Genomic DNA, 18,621 nt, shown 5'->3' with positions numbered 1-18,621 from the left:
AAGATGATGGGAGCCTGATGAGTCATTTGCTTTGGAATCAAGAAAGAACATTTTTCTCAGATATAAGCTTGCAGACCTCCATGCATTCCTGGTACCATCTGGGGGCAAAGTTAAAGCCTCGGGTCTCAAAACTAACGTCAGCAATTTGGAAGAATGCTCTGATTTTTTTACTACTTTTCAACTGGGATCATACAAGGAAAGAGGTGAGTAAGCCCAGCTTTACAAAATTAAAATGGACCATGAAGTGGTGAAAGAAAGGCAGAAGTTTGTAGAGATGTCTCCAGGAATATGGGGGCCAGGCAGAAGAAGTTATATCAAGTGGTCAAGTGAAGGCAGAGCCAGAACTGGGTCCAAACTTCTTAGCTGAGAGAGCAAGACTTTGTTTCTTATTTTTATTTTTTAAATTCCAAGATGAGAGGTGATGGAAAGGCCACTGTACAGAAAGCAAAAAGGAGAAAGATAAGGCATTGGACAAGGATGTATTGAACGGAAGAGAAGGGAATGAGACTGGGAATGCTGGGCTGGATGTTCCTGCTGGGGAGTGACCAGGACAGGACAGGAATAGTGCCGGATGTAGCAGTGATACACACAGGCAGCAGCTGCAAATCCATTGCCCTCCACTGTCTGACAGCCTGGGGGCTGCTGAGTCCTTGTCTGTGTTTATGTCTGGGGGCAGCATTGCAGGTGTGCCATTACACATCTTAAAAAGTATGTGCTGCAAAAAGTAGGGTGATCTAACAATGTATTCCTTCTCTTCTGTGAATATGTGCACTCATTTAAGTATCAAACATGTGGATGCTGCGGGAGGCAGATATTCCTATTCAGAACTAGGTTATCAAAGATGCATCCTATCCCCTAAATTCATCCATGTATCAATTTCTTCTGAACTTGAATTATAAACCATGAGAAATAAGGTATCTCCAGAACATGCAAAACATTTCTGTCACCAAAAAGTCCCCTCAACTTCTAAATTTGATGTGTGATTCATAAATATTTCTAAGAATCTCCCAGCTTGACACTGGCGTAAGCAGCTCCCAAGAAGGAGGAAGATGAAGAGTGTGGTCCTTTAACCATAAACACACAGAAACAGAAATGCTGTTGTAAGGCACAGGGCCTGTATACAATTTATATACCAACAGCAGCAACAACATTTTTAGATAACCTCATGAACACATTATAAAATTTGTAAGTTTTAAGATTTTATTACATTCATAACTCTAAATCAAATCAAATAAAAAAATCTTACCTTGTTGTCATGTACTCAGCTCTGTGACCTAGAAAAGTTCAATAAACAGGAAAGAATAATTTGTAGGCCTTAGGTAGACTTTTTTTGTACCCAAATTATGTTTGGCAAATTACTTTTAATCTTAACATTCATGTTCCCAGCAAAAGATATACAATAATCAGGGTTTTGTGGTTATCTACCACCTCCACACTTACATTTAAAATACAAACACAAACCATGTTATGGAACAACTTTTAAGCAGCCTTCCCATAGATTCAAGAGTCTCTTGATACTGTAAATAATTTGAAGTAAAACTCCAAACATCGTGTTTTGTTTGTGCTCATGTGTTTTTGTGGTTAATCAGCATGGAAATAGAGCTGCCCCCAGATTAGATTACATTACATATCCCCTTAAGCCTTGTTCTTAAACCTGTTCAGTGCTGAAAATACAGAGTTCTAGATGCCAATAGCTTGCTGGTGAAAGATTCTTTCCTCTCTTTTGTCTGTGTATTGCAGGAAAAAAAAAAACCCAAACCAAACACCCCTACCACCAGGATACACTGCAAGGAACTGTGGAGAATTCTCAAGAAGCAAATGCCAGAGTCCAGAAAGGTTCCTGGGTAACCTTTGCCCAACAACAGACCAACAAGTCAAGATGAAAACTAATGAAACAGTGGAAAGACCATGGCATGGTAAGTTGCAACTATCCCAGTTTTCCCAAAGGGAGATTGTGTCCTATTAATTTATTAGAATTCTTTGAAGATATCAGTAAAATACAGGATAAAGGACAATCAGTTGAATTAATTTATTTAGATTTTCAAAGCCCTTTGGGAAGTTTCTTCACAAGGGATGACTACAGTAACTAAACAGCCATGGATTGAGTGGCAAAATATTCTCATTGATCAAAAACTAATGAAGAACAGGGAAACTGCTTAGAAATAAATGGTCTTTTTTTATCTTGACAGAAGTGTAATGGTCATTAAGCCTTCCCATTTGGACCATTTATATAATACATAAAACATTTACTACTGTCTTAGGGTGATCACAGCAACTATGGAGGCAGAATATTGTTCAGATGACTGAAATACTTTTGTATCAAGTGCTGACAAAACTGTGAAGCTCTTCAGAGGGGTTTAACCATGTTAATGAACCAGACACACAATGACAAATGAAATTCAGTATTAACTGGTTCAAGTAAGATAACAGGGAAGAAAGAATCAAAACACCTATGCAGCTAGAAGAACTACAGATAATTATACTGAATCTGAAAATCACTTTGAGCATCACTTGGGCTAGTTCTAAATACCAGCTCAGTCTGAAAGTGACACCAAAAAGTTTTGTCAGACTGCAGAAACAATGAAAAACCGTGATATGCAAAACATCATATTATGTGGCAATGTCCAGGTGCACCTGAAATACTGCACAGTTCTGAAAATCCTAATCTGAAAATATGTTTTGCAGTACCAGAATAGTGGAGATCACCATGGAAGGTGGCACAAAGAATAATCTCTAGAAAAAAAATCTCTGGCATTAATAAAACCTGTACAGATTGCTGGCATCTATTTCAGAGAAGCAAAAAAGAGAACAAATAACCTATGACAGAAAAAGGGTAAGCCAGGGACTTTTCCCTACTCAGTAACCAAGTGAAGAATTTCAATAATAAATCCTAATGAAACAAAATTGTTAGAAATACTGAATCTGGGGGATTTTGAACAAGTCTCTAATATTTAACAGATTAAGGCAAAAACTATTTGGGACACAGGGGTGATTTCTTTTACCACTACTTACTCTCTTTTTTGTATTTCCCTTTGATTTCTTTATTCAACAGTTGAGCCTTGAGTCAGAATGAATACAAGTATCATTGTGCTTCCTATATTTAGTATTAATTTCATTAGACTATTTCTCATTTACTTTTCCAAATGTGTAGATGCAGACTCACCACAGAGCACTCTATCTCCCTTGTGCAGGTCCTGATTAGCTATCTGCTGTGTCCATAAGCACCAACAGACTGCAGTAGGCAGGTGATGAACAGAAACAGAAGCCAAATACTGTCAACATTGTCGACACCAAACTGGAATCTGGATTTATTTAGCTTATATCCTTACACTGCACAGATTGAAATAAAAGCAAGGGAGAGTGCAAAAGAAAACTTGCAGTTCAGGCAATCCTCTCCTCCTTCCCGCATTCTGCCTTGCATTACTTGATAGAGCACCCTGTGTTATTTGTCTGCTCTTGCTGACATGAGAGTTTCCAGAAAAGGCAGTTTGAGTGGAGCAAGGGTGCCGTTCACTTCCTACACATTCACTTCTACACTACCTACAGAAAAAATGTTCATATTTCCACTGCAATTCTATCCTTTCAATAATCCCCATTCAAGGAATGTACAGAAGCCAGGTCCTCCTCCCCAGACATGTGTCCTTCAGTGCAGGACATGCCTCAATAGAAGGAGGTACTTGAACTTTTTAACTTGTGAGAATGGTGGCTTTTGCTCCAAATATCTGCTTTGAATGTAAGTGTGTACATTTGGGATCCTATCTGTATGTGCTGCTGTGCTACCACGATGTGACAACTCTGTGCAAAAAACACTGTGGGCAACAAAGATGAACTGCTGGGGGTTACAGCTGGTGGGTCAAGGGGAACTCTTCACACAGAACAGTCCAAGCATGCCTGAGCATGGCAGAAAGAGTCTGATGGCAATTCATCACTGAGGTGATTTCCTTCCCTACACTTCTTTCCTTATTTCTTTCCAACATGTATTAAGACAACAGGTTCTGTTCTGCATTTTTATCTTTCTTACTTCATTAGATGATCATGCATTTTACTGGGCTTCCAAAACAACAGTCATTTTATTTTTCCAAATACATTTTCCATGAGCTTTAGGAGGAAAATTTTCCTTTTTTTTGACTAACATCAGCTGCCTGTTGTTTTGTGTGAATGAATTACTCAATGCACACATGAAAATAAATCCTATTAAATTAAAACTTCCATGAGAAAGAACATAACGAAGTTAGTTGTCTAAACCAGCTACCATCTTCTAGAGTCCAGCCTTGTAAGAAAACACTTGGACAGGGACTTTTTTTGGGTCATAGTCACCGAACTGTTTGTAGCTCTTTAGGCTTCACCACAACTGGATTGTGGAGCTGGGCTTTTGTATTAAAAGCAAGGAGAGAGCTGATGAACAACAGATATTTGGCAGTAAAAGCAAATGAACTGACAAAACTTTAGACACACTCTTTGGAGAACAACTTCCTTTCTTGAGTCTGAACTTTGAATTATAGTCCTGAACCTTCAGGAGAGGATTTTTACTCTTTGTAGTGTAGTTCACTTCCTCTCAAGTCTGTAGCAGTCTGTTTGACTTGCAGACTCCTTTTCCCTTTTGTCCAGGAGGAAGTGCCTGCTGGGAGGGCTTGTGAGAGCTGGAGCTGTGCATCATGCCTGATCATTACTGCCCTAATTCAGCTTTATTTCATTTGTTCGTGGGCATCTGCTGACTTGGTTTATATTTTTAAGAAGCATTTTCAAAAATTGTGGGCAGTGTTTGTCCATGGATAATTCTCTGCCACCATAATTTGTAATGCAACAATTTTATATGCAATAATGATAGTCTACAGAACTATACTCTCAGTTTTCACTCATTCCAGTTCATAGTACACAAATATTTCATAGAAAATGCAACCTTAAATTATTTCTATAAGAATCTCACTACTGACACCAGTGAGGTCAGGATTTCACCTTTTACCTTTCATCAATGCTCCACTGAGTTCTCAGTCTGCAAGAAGGACATTTATGTCCATGTTTCAGTAATGTGGCACTAGTAAGTCCATTTTGAGAGGTGGATTCCCAGGTAATTTTGTATGCTTAAAAAAATATCACTCTCCTTCAACTCGTAAAAAAACCTTAAGTCAAGAGAAATTGTTAGGAAGTAGAAACAGTACATTTGTCACAGCTCTGAAATAATCCTGCAGTGACTGTGTCAGACACAAGACTTTTCATTCAACAGTTCCATTTCCAAATATAGTTACTTGTCTAAATGGCTGTGCAGTGGAAATTAGTATCTGTTAAAGAAATAAAATCAATTTACAGTGTATACTCTTACCACTGCACCAAACCCATGACTGGTAAAAATCAAATCTGTACTTACTAAGTAAGCTTTAAGTTTTGTAATTTTTTTCCTGCATACCTTTGGCATTTCAGTGGGCTTATTATATAGTCTGGAAATACTTTTTGGGTTACTGTGTGGTATTTACCTTCTCCAAGTGTCCTCTGCAGCAAGTCATGTTTTGCTTGAAGTTTTGTGATGAGATTGCTACCTTCCATATATTCTCTGAATTTCTGTAGAGATGCAGATCAATCTATTACTATGTATGCCACATAAATGCCAGAAACTTCTGCATAATGTTTACTTCAGGTGTTTGGCTTGTATCACATGAAGGAGGAAGCAACCATCATACCATGAAATAGAATTGCTCTGTTTCCTGCTGGTTAGCTCTTCTTTTTGCAATGCTGGGCTTACTCAGGTATGTTTCAGAGACTGTTGACTTCACAGACTCTGTTGAGCGACTGTGCTGGAAACACTCTGATACATCATAGTCTTCAATGGTGACCATATCTTGTATTGTCTGCAGGGTAGCCTCTGTTGTTTTCTTAACCTGGTGTTAAAAAGCACAGTTTGCCAAATGCAAGATAAATATGTGTCAGAACAGCATAGAAGGGAAGCTCAATATTTGAAATAATTCTCTGGCATGCTCCCCCAAACAAGTGTGTCAATGAGAAAAATTAGGTGTACTATAACAGGTATCTATATAACAGTAGAATTACGTGATTAGGTTTCCTATCTAGCTCTCTGCTTTACCAGGATCCAATCCACAATCAGGGATATGCTCTTGTGTTGACCCCATAGCACCCTCAAGCATTTGTTTCCTGAAATCAGAATCGAAATGTGTCAAGATTTGATTATAGTACCTAATCTGGAAGGCAAGAGAAATGAGACACTGCTCTGAAGGGCCAGGTTTCCCATGTGTGGTCAACCTGCCTCATTGATTTGTGTACATCCAAGGATCTGGCTGCCAGATCAACATCATCGTCCAAGAGTAAAGTCTGTCACACCATTCTGCAGAGTGCTATGAGGAGCACAGTGATGCTTAGACTGCAGAAGTGGAATACACAGCTGGAGGAAGGGACTGGAGAGAGAACAATTTACACCAGCCTCACACTCAGTGGAAAGCAGGACATGGAGACTGGGATAAGGGATGCAGTGCTTCCACAGGGAAATAAAGTAACCGGTGAGATTCACAAGGATTTGATTTGCCTCCCAGCTCTGCTTCAGGAGAGTCTCTAGTAGAGCCAGCTTAACCAAATTATGCACATTTGCACACACATCTCCAACGTAGGTTAATATCCTTTCCGTGCCTGCCAACATTTCTCCCCATATCCTCTGGCACTTCACTTTACTGAAATAATCTTTCTCCTTCCTTTTGTCTTCACTACCTTGAGATACTTTCAGAATTCAAGTGGGATTTTTTAAAGACAACTGCGCTTGCCTCATGGACATTAATTCTTTTTTCTAGGTATTCAGCACATAACATAGAACAAGAAAAACTGAAATCCTGAAAACTTAAAGTACACCAATAAATTAAATTATCCCTATGTTTGATTTTAGGAACAGATTCACATTTAAACTGAGGACCTTTAACACTGCCTTAAATGGGATAAAAGTGCAACTTTTGCCCACAAGGAGACTTCTCTCTGCTACCAGGGCACAGCTCTTCCTCATTTTACAAAAAAATGCACTTTATTTTACTAGGTGAACTATTTCCATCACATGCATTCAGTACTTGTGTTTATAAATTGCTGTAGATATTGACTCATCTAACACAAAAGGCAGTCCAAATTCCTTTGTGCTAGAGAAGTAGCAAGTTAGGGACTGGACAGAAGGTGGTCACAGAAGACTGTAACTGTGCTCAGTGGCTTTCTGCAACACTTGAAAAATATGTGCTAAAACAAGTTTACACTGAAGCATCTGCAAAACACAGAACTCAGTAATGTGAACATATGGACGAGTGAAAGATGAAGTTTCCAAATCTCTTAAAAGCAGACAGGGATCTACTTCAGCATGTTTGCCAGTATTTGGCCTTTAAAATTAAAACAGCTCATTGAGATTGAAGCCATTTCAGGGTCATTTGCACACCATTAACAAAATACACCACAGAAAATATTAGAAGTAGAAAACAGTAGAAAACACCACACCTTCCTGAAAGTGGTGCTCAACGCATAGCCCTTGTAGACACAAATCTTACCTCCTCATTTTCAATTTTGAGTGTGGCCAATCGTGACTGCAGTTGCTGATACCTAAGCATGAGCTCTGCTTGCACAGTTTGTTGGGCAGTGACCTGACAAACCTAACAAAGGATCAAAAAGAGTAGTGAGACACAAGGAATTAAAAAGACAGTCAATAGTCATTGGTTGCTTTCTTTAAAGCTAGGTGAACTCCTGTCAAAGCTATTAAAACTAGACGAAGCAGGTAATAAAATTCATCCATCTAAATTTATAGTGTTTATGTGTTACAAGGTGTGGAACTACATACTGCATCTTCTGACTACAGAGCACAGCCCTGTACCACTGCTTTGCAGTGCTTCCCTTTCCCACAGAAATGCAAACCCTGGAGTTACCTTCAGATAAAAGATCTACATGGGTGATTCTGCATTCTGCTTTGCTACAGGCCTGTGGTGCAGAACAGACAGAACAGGGCACAGCTGAGGTACCCCGTATTCTTGAAATCTCCAGATGATAAAAGAGGGGAGGAAGAAGGGGGAAAGGCTGTATTTCAGCACGCATAATTTGGAGCAGCTCTGAAGCTGCTCTCGAATAGCATCCACAAGATCTGTTACAGGTGAGGCAGGTATTGAAAACTCAAAGTCACTACTTAGCTCAGTGCTGGGCTGAGCACACATTGACCAGCATATTAGGAGCAATGACATTATGAGTAATACAGAATATAAAAACACCCAACAGTTTTTACTTGAGAACTCTGAAGGAATTGAAACCAGCACTGCCACTTTTGGAAAATGCTGATCCACTTGCTTTGGGGGTAGCAGTAACACCATTTACCAAATTATTTCTTTTTAAAAGGGGATAAATTCTCTGTCTCAGAGTACAGAAACAGGAACAGTCACTGTGGAGACACTTATCAGTATACAGACCTCATCACCCATATGAGACTGGAACTCAAATTTCATTGGTGGACAAAAAGCAGTGGGGTACATTTCCATGAATCTCTGCTTGTCACTTCGTGGCTCCAGGCTGTCAACTGCATTCTCAATGATGTCTAAGCCTTCATGCCTGGAAGTTTCAAGGTTATACTCTGCAGAAAGGTATGTTCTTAGGGCTCTGTTCAGACTAGCATGGTATCCAAGATCACAACACTAAAAATACAATAAAGGGAAAAGAAAACAAATTAAAAAGGAGGCACACCATTCCAATATCCCAAGCCACAAATCAAGGCTAAATTCTTCTGTCTGGAAATTCTTCTGTTTTTGAAGTATTTTACAAAATATTTTCTAAACTGAAATACTGAAGACAGTAGGTATTTAGTATCTTTATTGTGTTGCACAGATTAAAAGATAGTTTTAGAAAAGTGCTAAGTGAACATGCATGGTAAGGTATTTGCATTTTTTAATCAGAAACAGATATGCAGTCACTGTATTTACACAAAAAAGGTCTGAGACTCTACACACAAGTGGGCTCTTCATTATTATTGCTGTGTGTAACCCTTGGACGACCTATTTAAACCCACACTGACATAACTCCACCATCTAAGCCAATGCCAGCACCAAACTGAAAGTGAAGCAATTCCTGTTCACTATGTCTGTGCTCCAACAAAAATCCCCACAACTGCCTCTAAGTATTACTGACTCACTTAAGACACTTTTTTATGCAACAACAATGATTTAAGATCCTTTCCCCTTATGATGAAAATGCATTTACTGCAATTTACCTTCTTCCCCATGCTCAAACAGAGCCAGCAATGCACATCGTGTTGCTAAATGCATAAAGTCATAAATTTATGTATTTTTTTTCTAGGGGTGAGAATAACACCAGAATGTAATTGAAACCTAATTGGCAGAACAAAGTTGTGTTTGTTCTTGAATTTTAAACATCTGCAGTTTGCATTATTCATGATTGTTTAATATTTTAGAGGAACAGCTGAATGTATTTTTGAAACGTCACAGCTGCAGCGTATCAAGCAATTGCTTTGTTAATTCTTCCCCCACATTACAAAGTAAACAATATCCTCAGCTTTTGCTCAGTGAATTTCCAGGTAATATCAGATGTATTGCAAACCTCTCTGTCACCCCAGCAGTGGCACAGCAGAGCTCTCTACCAATTGCATACAAAGCAATATTCTCTATTTGGAGAGATTTGTCCCAGTTGGAGGCCAGTGCCAGGCCCAGCATCAGGTAGCTCCCTGCTTTAGGGCATCTCTCAGCCCCAGCCACCCATCCTGGGTGCCCACCCAAGGTTTAAAATCATTCTCCCTGGCAGAACTTGTGAGTTAAGTGAGGTAATTGAGTAGATAGAGAAGCAATCTGAATGCACACTGTAGACTATGTTTATATGCATGAATCCCTCACAGCTATCACAAATCCTTAGCGCTCATGTGATCCTGTTCCCTTTCCTTTCCTCTTATTAGAAAAAGGAGAGAAAAAAAGGGAGACAGACAGATGCATGCTCTGCATGGGAAAGCATTTTTTACCTATTCACTATCCCTAAACCTCTATGTAGAAGAGAAAGAAACACCTCACACACTGACTAATGACTAGTGACCAAACTGCTCTCTGGTATCTGACAACAGAGGGCTGTTTAATTAACAACAAAACTTCCAGAAAGACCAAGCTTTCAGTCCTAGTGAGTACTCCAGGTGGTTACTGAAGGTAGGACAGTGGATCCCCAAAAACTCATTGCTGAACCATTTTAAGAAAAAAGATGTCATGTTCAATCAAACACACATAGGTTAACCTCTCTCTTTTGCATTTATAGAATGGAAACCTGTGTTATGCTTACTAAAAGAGCCACTCAACTGGTATACCAAAGCACATCCATATTTCAAAGACCTTCAGCCTAAAAAATATTGTTTCTAAAAAGAAAACCCTCTCGGTGTTTTTCTCTTGTGCTGTGTCAAATCAGATCTCATATTTAATTCACTGCCTTGGATGAAAAAGACAGACTAAAAGTGCTGATAAGAAAGTGGATCAGGACAGCTGTTTTATTTCCTGTGCATTAGCTTCAGAGAGACCTCATGGAAGATTAAACTGAGAGGAAATGAGAAATAGAGGGCAATGCCAGGTTTAGCATGGCCAACTACCCATGTATTATAAAACTACAGGCTTCTAGAGCCTGAATTTTGGCTCTAGAGGATTAATCTGAGTATTAACAGAAAGCTTATTGATTTATAGTTAGAGCTGAGTGGATTTCTCATGCAGATTTTTGTAAGTTGGAATATAAGATTTCAGCCTTTATGCTGTGACAGCACCAAGAACTTATTTGTTTAACCCTTAATCTACTCAGTAACTATCACCATGGTCATCATTTGCAGGTGATGACAGCTGCAGGGTGACAGATGACAGGGTAAAAAATACAGTCTCTCAGCCAAGAAGGATTCTTCAAGTGCAGCAGAATATCCTGTCAGACTAAGGCACTTTCTTGCAGTGCCAATGCCAGCAAAGCAACAAGAACTAAACCCAGAGCCTGCACTAATCCCTTATCACCAGTGGCTCTTTGAATGGAATTTGAAATGCCTGATTTTGGAATTTTACTTCAATGATTTAAGTAAAAATAGAATTTGTATGAGTAAAGCTATATTTTGAAAGTAAAAACAAACACTCAGATATCACAACTCTTATTTCTGCCAGACCACAGTTCACTTTGTCCAAAATTTGGAGACAAAGATAATTTTAAATGAGGAATGGATCTGTCACAGTATCAAGTCATGGCTACTCAGAAGAGTACTGGTTTAATCTGCTATTACTAGTGATGTTTTAGAGAAAGAGTTGTCTATAGTGGAGATGGCACTTTGGGTATCAAAAATTCAGACTCAAAACTTAAGGTACTGCCACTAAACTGCTGCCCACGTCACATCCTGCCTGGCCATGGTTGGAAAAAACCCATCATCTCAAAACCAACTCATCTGGTGTTGCACAAAATACATTATGTATGCAGACACACACACACACACGTGCATGTATACGTGAATTTCAGGAAAAATCTGTAGATTTGTAAAAGATTTGTAAACTCCAAGCAAGCGACCACACCATGAGCCAAACCAAATATGAATCTCTCTGAGGCTCAGTAATCAGCACACCAGGCTACAGCCTGATGGTTCGTGAGAGCTGCTCTCAGTCTATGGGCTGTGAGATGCCAGTTGGTGCTGCAAGACATGAAGATGAGAAATGAGAGAATGCAGTCATAGCCTGTGAGTTTTATTGCATTTCTGGACTCATAAAGGCTTTTCGTTGGGCAAAGTGAAGGGAGATGAGTGATATGTTTGGGATATGTGTGAAAAATTAATTTTGTAATTTGCATTTTTTTTTCTTATTTGGAATTAAATCTGAAGCAGTCTCAAGAGCATTTACTGTCTTTATTGCTCCCTAGAGCATATTTAGGCTTGAACAAAACAAAATGCAGTGCTTAGCACAGAGCTTTAACCAAAAAAGCAAGCTGCTCTTCATTTCATTTCAGGAATAATAATGAAATTCTAATGTCAATGGAGAGAGAAATTAATAAAAAAAAGCCTTAACCTCTGAATAAGTCACTTTTTAATCATCCTGTTACACAGACATCAACATTCAAATCAAAGAGATCTGTCTGTATTTATGATATTTATGAGAACTTATGTAATAAAGATTGTGAGCTGCACACACTCTACCCTAGTTTTAAACTTGGTTCTATGAATGATTAACAAAGAACCTTTACAGAATAAATTAAGTTCATAATAGCTAAATGTTCCCTAGCTTCCTAAGCATTCAAAGCATGCAGACTGCAATTAGAGATTCAGAAACTCCACTCTAAGAAGGACCAACACATGAATATTTTATTTATTCCAGCAGAAGAACTAGAGTCAAATTGTTTTGATCACTATTTCCTAGCATTTACCTTTAGATAATGAGTGCAGGGTAAGTCTGAAAAAGGTCCCTACCTACCTCTTATACCCAGATAAATCTTACAAACTCAGTTACATGGAAATCTTCAAGTAGATGAATAATAGTATGTGCCATATGAACAGATATTGGTACTAATAGTCAGATTAACAGAGGTGTGTACTCTGTTGCTCCTTGGAAACCTACAGTCTTACATACTAGATAAAGTTTACTTAATTAAAGCCAAAATGTAATTTTTGCTATTTTTTACATTATATGAATAATACAAAAAACGAATCATGTCCTCAACTTGAACTAGATCCTACCATATAGTCAGCAGAGAAGAAATATTCAACAGAAAATTCAAATTCCTCAAGCACAATATGCAGAAGACAGAAATATATTGTGCTTATCAAATTCTGTTTATCCCTCTGCTTCTCTGCAAATGCTTGTCACATCCCTCAGCTCACTAAATGCATTAAAACATTCAGCTAAGACTCCAGCAGTAGTTTTATCTTGCTTTTATCACAACAGCTTAAGATGAGCAACACATCATCATTTAAAGTCAGAATCTCAGAGCTTTTTAAATGAAATTAAGGAGCTGAACAGTTCAGACCTAGTTCAGCTGGGGAACTGCAATTTAGGATTTTCTATGTAAGCCTCATAAATCAAGTTGAAGTGGAATCAAAATGAAAAAATATGATTTTTGTGTGTGTGTGTGTGTAAAAAGAATATCCCACAGGCTTTCCCAATCTTGTTACAAAATATGTTTTTAATTGTCCACTGCATTCCTTTGTATGTTTACCCAATTTTTATCAGAGTTATTTTTCAGTAATGTAGGAAAACACTCAGTTTCATTTATGGGCAACACCAACAGGTCAAGGAGATCCCAGATCCCTTCCATGTTAACTGGAGTCCAGACAGAGAGAAATAATCCTGTTCTGTACAGGCAAAGAGAGAGCTCAGGCAAGCATGGGAAGGCAGGGAGGCCAATGGGGATGAAATAGAGAGGGTGAAGAATGAAACTGTCACTATGAGTCTGAAAGCTCCAAATCATACCCCTGCATGAAGAGATTTACAGAATGAGACAGTCTGGACTGGTGCAGCATATGGGCAGTGGGAAGCATGTCTCACATTCCAATGATATAACCTCAAAATCTTGCCAAGACACTTGCATTTACAAAAAACGTTTCCTCTGTCAAGTAGTAAACACTCTGCCTTGATACCAATGCTTTCACAGCATATTCTGATTAAATACAAATGGCTGAAAGACACTTCATTTAAACAAGATCACAATTGGATTAAGTTGGCTCTGAAGCAAGTTCTGGTTGCACATGTTTACAGCCTGCTCTTACAAAACAGTGATGCAAAGGGCAGCTTGACTCTCCATTTAAATTCCTCAGGGAAGAGTAATTTCTAAAGCCGTTTTGGCAAAAGAATGTTATTGTTTACAGTGGTCTAAGGCTTGGAAAAACCATGCAAAGTAGGTATCATTTTCTTGCATGTATAAATACTGTAGAATGTATATATCTATTTAAAAATAGCACTCAGTAATAGTACTCAAACAGTAACTCTAAAGAGTGTAATTCTCATGTATAAATGCAGACAGAGCCTCACTTTGCTTTTCCTTGCAGTTCTTTGTGAAGCTCCTCTGCTCAGCTTTCACTTCTACAGCAACCTTTGTGGACACTGATGACATGATAAAAATCAGATGCATTTCCCAAGCTGAGAAAGCTTTTATCAAGTAGAAACACGAGACATTCACTGGGAAATGTGAGCTCCAAAAGAGAAGGCAAGAGAGAAGACAAAATCATAGAGCTGTAGAATGGGTTGGGTTGGAAGGGACCTTAAAGATCATCCAGTTCCAAACCCCCTGCATGGGCAGGGACACCTCCCACCAGACCAGGTTACTCAAAGCCCCATCCAACCTGGCCTTGAACACTGCCAGGGAGAGAGCATCCACAACTTCTCTGGGAAACCTGTCCCAGTGTCTTTCATCTTCCTAAACTCTGAAGTGGTTGGTGTAGGAACCAAGGAAAAGGGACCTTTCCCTCCTTCCAGTAGCCAGAATTAACTCATAAAGTTCACATTTATCAGACATGCCCTATCTAGAAATCTCCATGTAATCTAAAAATGTCAATAATACAGGTTTTGGAGACCAACTGCTAGTACAAGATCACATCAGTGTACAACCTCATTCTCCTAGGATGTTCTCACAGGAATAACAATGAAAATCAGAAACCATTCTCCTGAGAGTAGGGAATACAGGCTTGATTATGTCTGCTCTGCAAACTAAATGAAGAAAGAATAAAAAGCAGTGTATATTTGATTCAATGATTAAATGAATGAAAGTAAATTATTTTGAATCATTTCAAATGCCTTCTTTTGAGATAAAATACCACTTTTAAGAACATCACTTAAGAAGCTTATCTTGGAAAAATATTTGCACCTCAGAAATCCTGTTATAGTACAAAATGGAAATGTTTACCTTTTTATGTTATTCCTGTCATATTTTCTCTTGCTGCATGGGGAGAAAACAGAATGTTCTAACTTTAAAGGAACGGGCTCAGCATCTTATTGGCACTTTATTTTTGTGAAATAGAAAGGTGAAAGGGAAATCTGCTGATTATACCATACAATAGTACAAATGCTAAGCATATTGCATGCAACCCTTACTTACATATTCCCTTTGAAAAAAGCAGGGAAGTATTATTCCTGAACAGAATAAACATACAAACAACTGTATCAATGTCACAATACTTACGTCAATTAGATCCGAAAGGTCATGAATATAATACTTGAAAACAGAAGCATTGGTTGCTTCAAGGGTGAGCAGGTATTCATTACGAGCTTTAATAGATTTCAGCTTGTTTTCAGAGTACTTTGCTTGACGCTAGGAAAAAGATTGCACATTAATGTATTTTAATTCATTTTTGGTATGGCGTAAAAATGATAATTTAAACACACATTCCTTTAACAAGACTGAATCTTAGTTGTCAGCCTGATATGCATGTAACAAGCAGTAACTTAGTATTTTGTTTCAAATGTCACAAACCATATAGTAAGAATTATACTGGGAATAAAGTATTCCCTCCTTTGAAATGCAATTAAGGCAAGTTTATTGCAATTAAGGCTTGTTTATTATGTATAACCCATTGCTAGTTTATTATGTGTACCTTTTTAAATTTTATTTCCCAGCTGGGTTTCTATGTGTAATATCATGCTAAAGAATGTCAGAAATGCACTGAATTTAGTTCAAATGAAGCCAAATAAAAGGACTATTTACTTTTTCCTTCATTTTTTCAATCTTTTTCACAGAACTCCGTCTCTGGTGCCTTTCTTCTAGTCGAATGTGAAAAACAGGGTCTCCTGACCTCCCAATCTGTTTTTCTTCTTGCTTCTCTGCCTCCTTCAGTTTGCTTTCTGCACTGATGCTCTCTGCATGATACATGTGGTATGTTTTCATGACCTGCAGAAGACAGAGTCAAAGGGGAGTTAGGACAAAATGAAAATACAAAGCTATCTACAGAAAAATCACAGTGCCTTTGAGTAAAACATTCTCTTATAAAGATGGAGGTTGGATAAATTTCTTTGCCAACAAAGACTGAGGATTTCTGGTTGCATCTTTTTTTTTTTTTTTTATATATATCTAAAATTCGGAATGTTCAGAGTCCTTTACCAAGCACCATAAATCAAGAGAAAGGTGTAATATTGTACAAATATTTGAAATATTTGTAATGTAAGCATGTGAAGCTGTCTCTTGTCCCACCTTGTTTCTCTTCAGAAGGGCCTCACATCACTGAAATGTTTTGACAAGCAACGAGGCAGCAAGCTACCAAATATTTCTGTCAAAAGTTGTATAGAAAATTTTTTTGTGCTTTTTTCTGTTGTTGTTTTTGGTTTGGGTTTTTTTTTGTTGTTGTTTTGTTTTGTTTTGTTTTGATTGGAAAGAGCAAAATCCTTTTTATTAAATTTCAGGATCCCTGTCTTTGAATGAAAGCAGGAAATAATAAGCAATAAAACTAAATCCATGTCAGTGCTATAGCTATATCTATCTGACTTCTTCATAGCTTGGCTGTGGAAATCAAATGTTTGAAAGCAAAAAGACCCCTTCAGCACTGCAGAAAGGGGAAGGAAGCAGAAACAAAAGGAAGCTTCTGTCTGGGAGCACATCCCCAGCTACCTGGAGGGCTGTCCACACCCTGGAAAGGGGCTTCTGACTGCACAGCCACAGACGGAACGCAATCTCAAACCAGATGAGAGCTGCAGAGTCATCTGATAAATAAGTGGTGAAGATGCTTTCCCTGTAGCCTCCCAGTTAATACCATTATCTCCTCCCTACACACACTCTGGCTCTGCAGCCAAGAGACCTTGGGCTACCAGCCTGCAAATACATGTTTGCACAGGCCACAGAGAGGGAGAGGGGCTGGTTCAGCTCAGTTCTCCCTTTCTTCTGCAAGCAAGAAAAGTGTCAGCTTGGATGCCGTGTAGTGGGCAGCAAACAACCACAAATCACCTTCTTCTGGCGGGGAGAGCTGTCTGCCCACCTCCAGCACAAAAAAGCCTCTTTCTTTCCACCTTCCCCTTTTACTTGTTTGGTTTGGTTTTGTTGTCTTAAGTTTCAAGCAAGGAACAAAGAGTGAAGGCATCCTCGGGCAGCCAGCGGCCTCCTCTCTTCTTCCCAGGGTGTCAGAGTGCTCTCTCCAGCAGATGTTATCTTTGGGTTGAGGCCATGCAAGCCACTCACATCTCCTCTGAAGGACACAGCCAGGGAGGATTCAAATGGGCTGTTCTTCCCTCAGCATAGCATTGTGTGACCCATGGAGGAGACAGACTGATTTGGGAAGCTGGCTTATTCAAACTGAGTAATGGAGCATCCAGAGAGTGGCAACACTGGGGACACTAAAGCTTGTGCTGCACATTCTGAAAATGTGCTGCAGCCTGGCTTGGGGTGAATGGACACAAACCAACTGCACCCCATGTCAGGTGATGGCTGAACAGAAGCATGTTTAAACTCTTGTGCCACAGGAAGAATGAAGCTTGTAGTGATCTGCAATTCTGCATAACCATGTATGTCATGTGCATGTTACACACCACAACTGCATCTGCCACTACTGAATACTGCTATGCTGTTGGCACAACTGGAATAGGATTATTAAAAATGAAACAGCCATCTCCTTGCTAACTTCCTGTAGTAAAGTAAATCAGTTGGATCAAAACCAGTGTGTTTTATTTTTAAAAACATATGTTTATGGCACTCTGCTGAAAAAACCTCAACTGGCTGGAGCATGGCTCAGGGTTATTGGTGCTGTTCCTGTTTTATAGCTCAGTTGTGCTCCAAAGCCTGACCAGGGTGCAGCCCTTCCTACCCGAGCTGCCCCAGCAGCTCCACAGACATGGCAAAACCAGATATTTTGCCTTGCAAATGAGGCAAAATCATGAAGATAAAGTTGGCCAAGCTGGGAGTAGCAGGCATACCTGCAGAGCTAAGATCTGCACAGTTCTTAGCTTAACCAAACAGCAAGTTCAGTTCCCTATCTCCTGCAATGTTACCAAGGGCTTTTCTGAAGTTGATAACCCGTACTCAGGGAGCCTAGCTCATATAGCCACATGGAAAGAATTACTGAAGAGAGAAGAAGTGCACTTCTTAAATAAATTATTTATGAAACAAACCTGAGAAGTGCAGCAAATGATATGGCTCTATTAAAATTGATGGGAGAAGGAGATTAAAAACAATGTTTTGCCCTTCTCTTTAGGCCTTCTAATTCATTTTTTGAGTGCTTTACAGAAGAATTCAGGTGTTTGCTTTTATTGTTAATCTGTTTTTCTGTGTCAGCTGCAGAGACTTTTTAGTTGAAGGGACAAGGCTATCTCACATGTCTTTAAAAAGTTCCTTTTATTCCCTCTCTCTCAGTTTTTCTGCCTATAAAGACACAATAATACTCTCTCAGAGTTTCCTAACAGCACATCTCAAAGCATCCAACTTCAGTGGTGAAGTAAAGACTTCTGCTTGACGGAAGCAGAAGCACTGAAATTTTTGAAGCATTTTTTTTCTGAGTGCCATTCTATCCCAGCGGAGCAGGCAGAGATGTGGATATGCAGTGGCTGTGGCATTTCAGCCTCCTTGTTGAGTGCAGGAATACAAGTGTGTCACCACCAGCTCTCACCAGGAGGCTCGGATGGCCCCATGCTGACTCCACAAACTTCACATCACTCAAGAGCCCTTCCACCTCTCCCTGCCAGCTTGCAGCACACGATACAGTAA

At 39.1% G+C, this 18,621-nt stretch overlaps 1 protein-coding gene across 2 annotated transcripts in view; it reads right to left on the bottom strand.

Annotated features, from left to right (window-relative positions):
* Positions 1 to 18,621, bottom strand: part of SRGAP1 (SLIT-ROBO Rho GTPase activating protein 1) — a 145,346-nt gene that overhangs the window by 31,991 nt on the left and 94,734 nt on the right. For both annotated transcript variants that reach the window (XM_030449396.1, XM_030449402.1), the window contains exons 5-11: positions 15,643 to 15,825; positions 15,121 to 15,249; positions 8,424 to 8,645; positions 7,521 to 7,622; positions 5,676 to 5,873; positions 5,472 to 5,556; positions 1,247 to 1,274 (exon numbers count right to left, since the gene is read on the bottom strand). In XM_030449396.1, coding sequence (XP_030305256.1) covers positions 1,247 to 1,274; positions 5,472 to 5,556; positions 5,676 to 5,873; positions 7,521 to 7,622; positions 8,424 to 8,645; positions 15,121 to 15,249; positions 15,643 to 15,825 — 947 coding nt within the window. The remainder of the gene's footprint in view (positions 1 to 1,246; positions 1,275 to 5,471; positions 5,557 to 5,675; positions 5,874 to 7,520; positions 7,623 to 8,423; positions 8,646 to 15,120; positions 15,250 to 15,642; positions 15,826 to 18,621) is intronic.

This window comes from Calypte anna, chromosome 1 (genome assembly GCF_003957555.1).
Source record: "Calypte anna isolate BGI_N300 chromosome 1, bCalAnn1_v1.p, whole genome shotgun sequence".
In the NCBI taxonomy this organism is placed as follows: domain Eukaryota; kingdom Metazoa; phylum Chordata; class Aves; order Apodiformes; family Trochilidae; genus Calypte; species Calypte anna.
The sequence above is the reverse complement of the archived record's forward strand: the minus strand, read 5'-3'. Positions and strand labels throughout refer to the sequence as shown.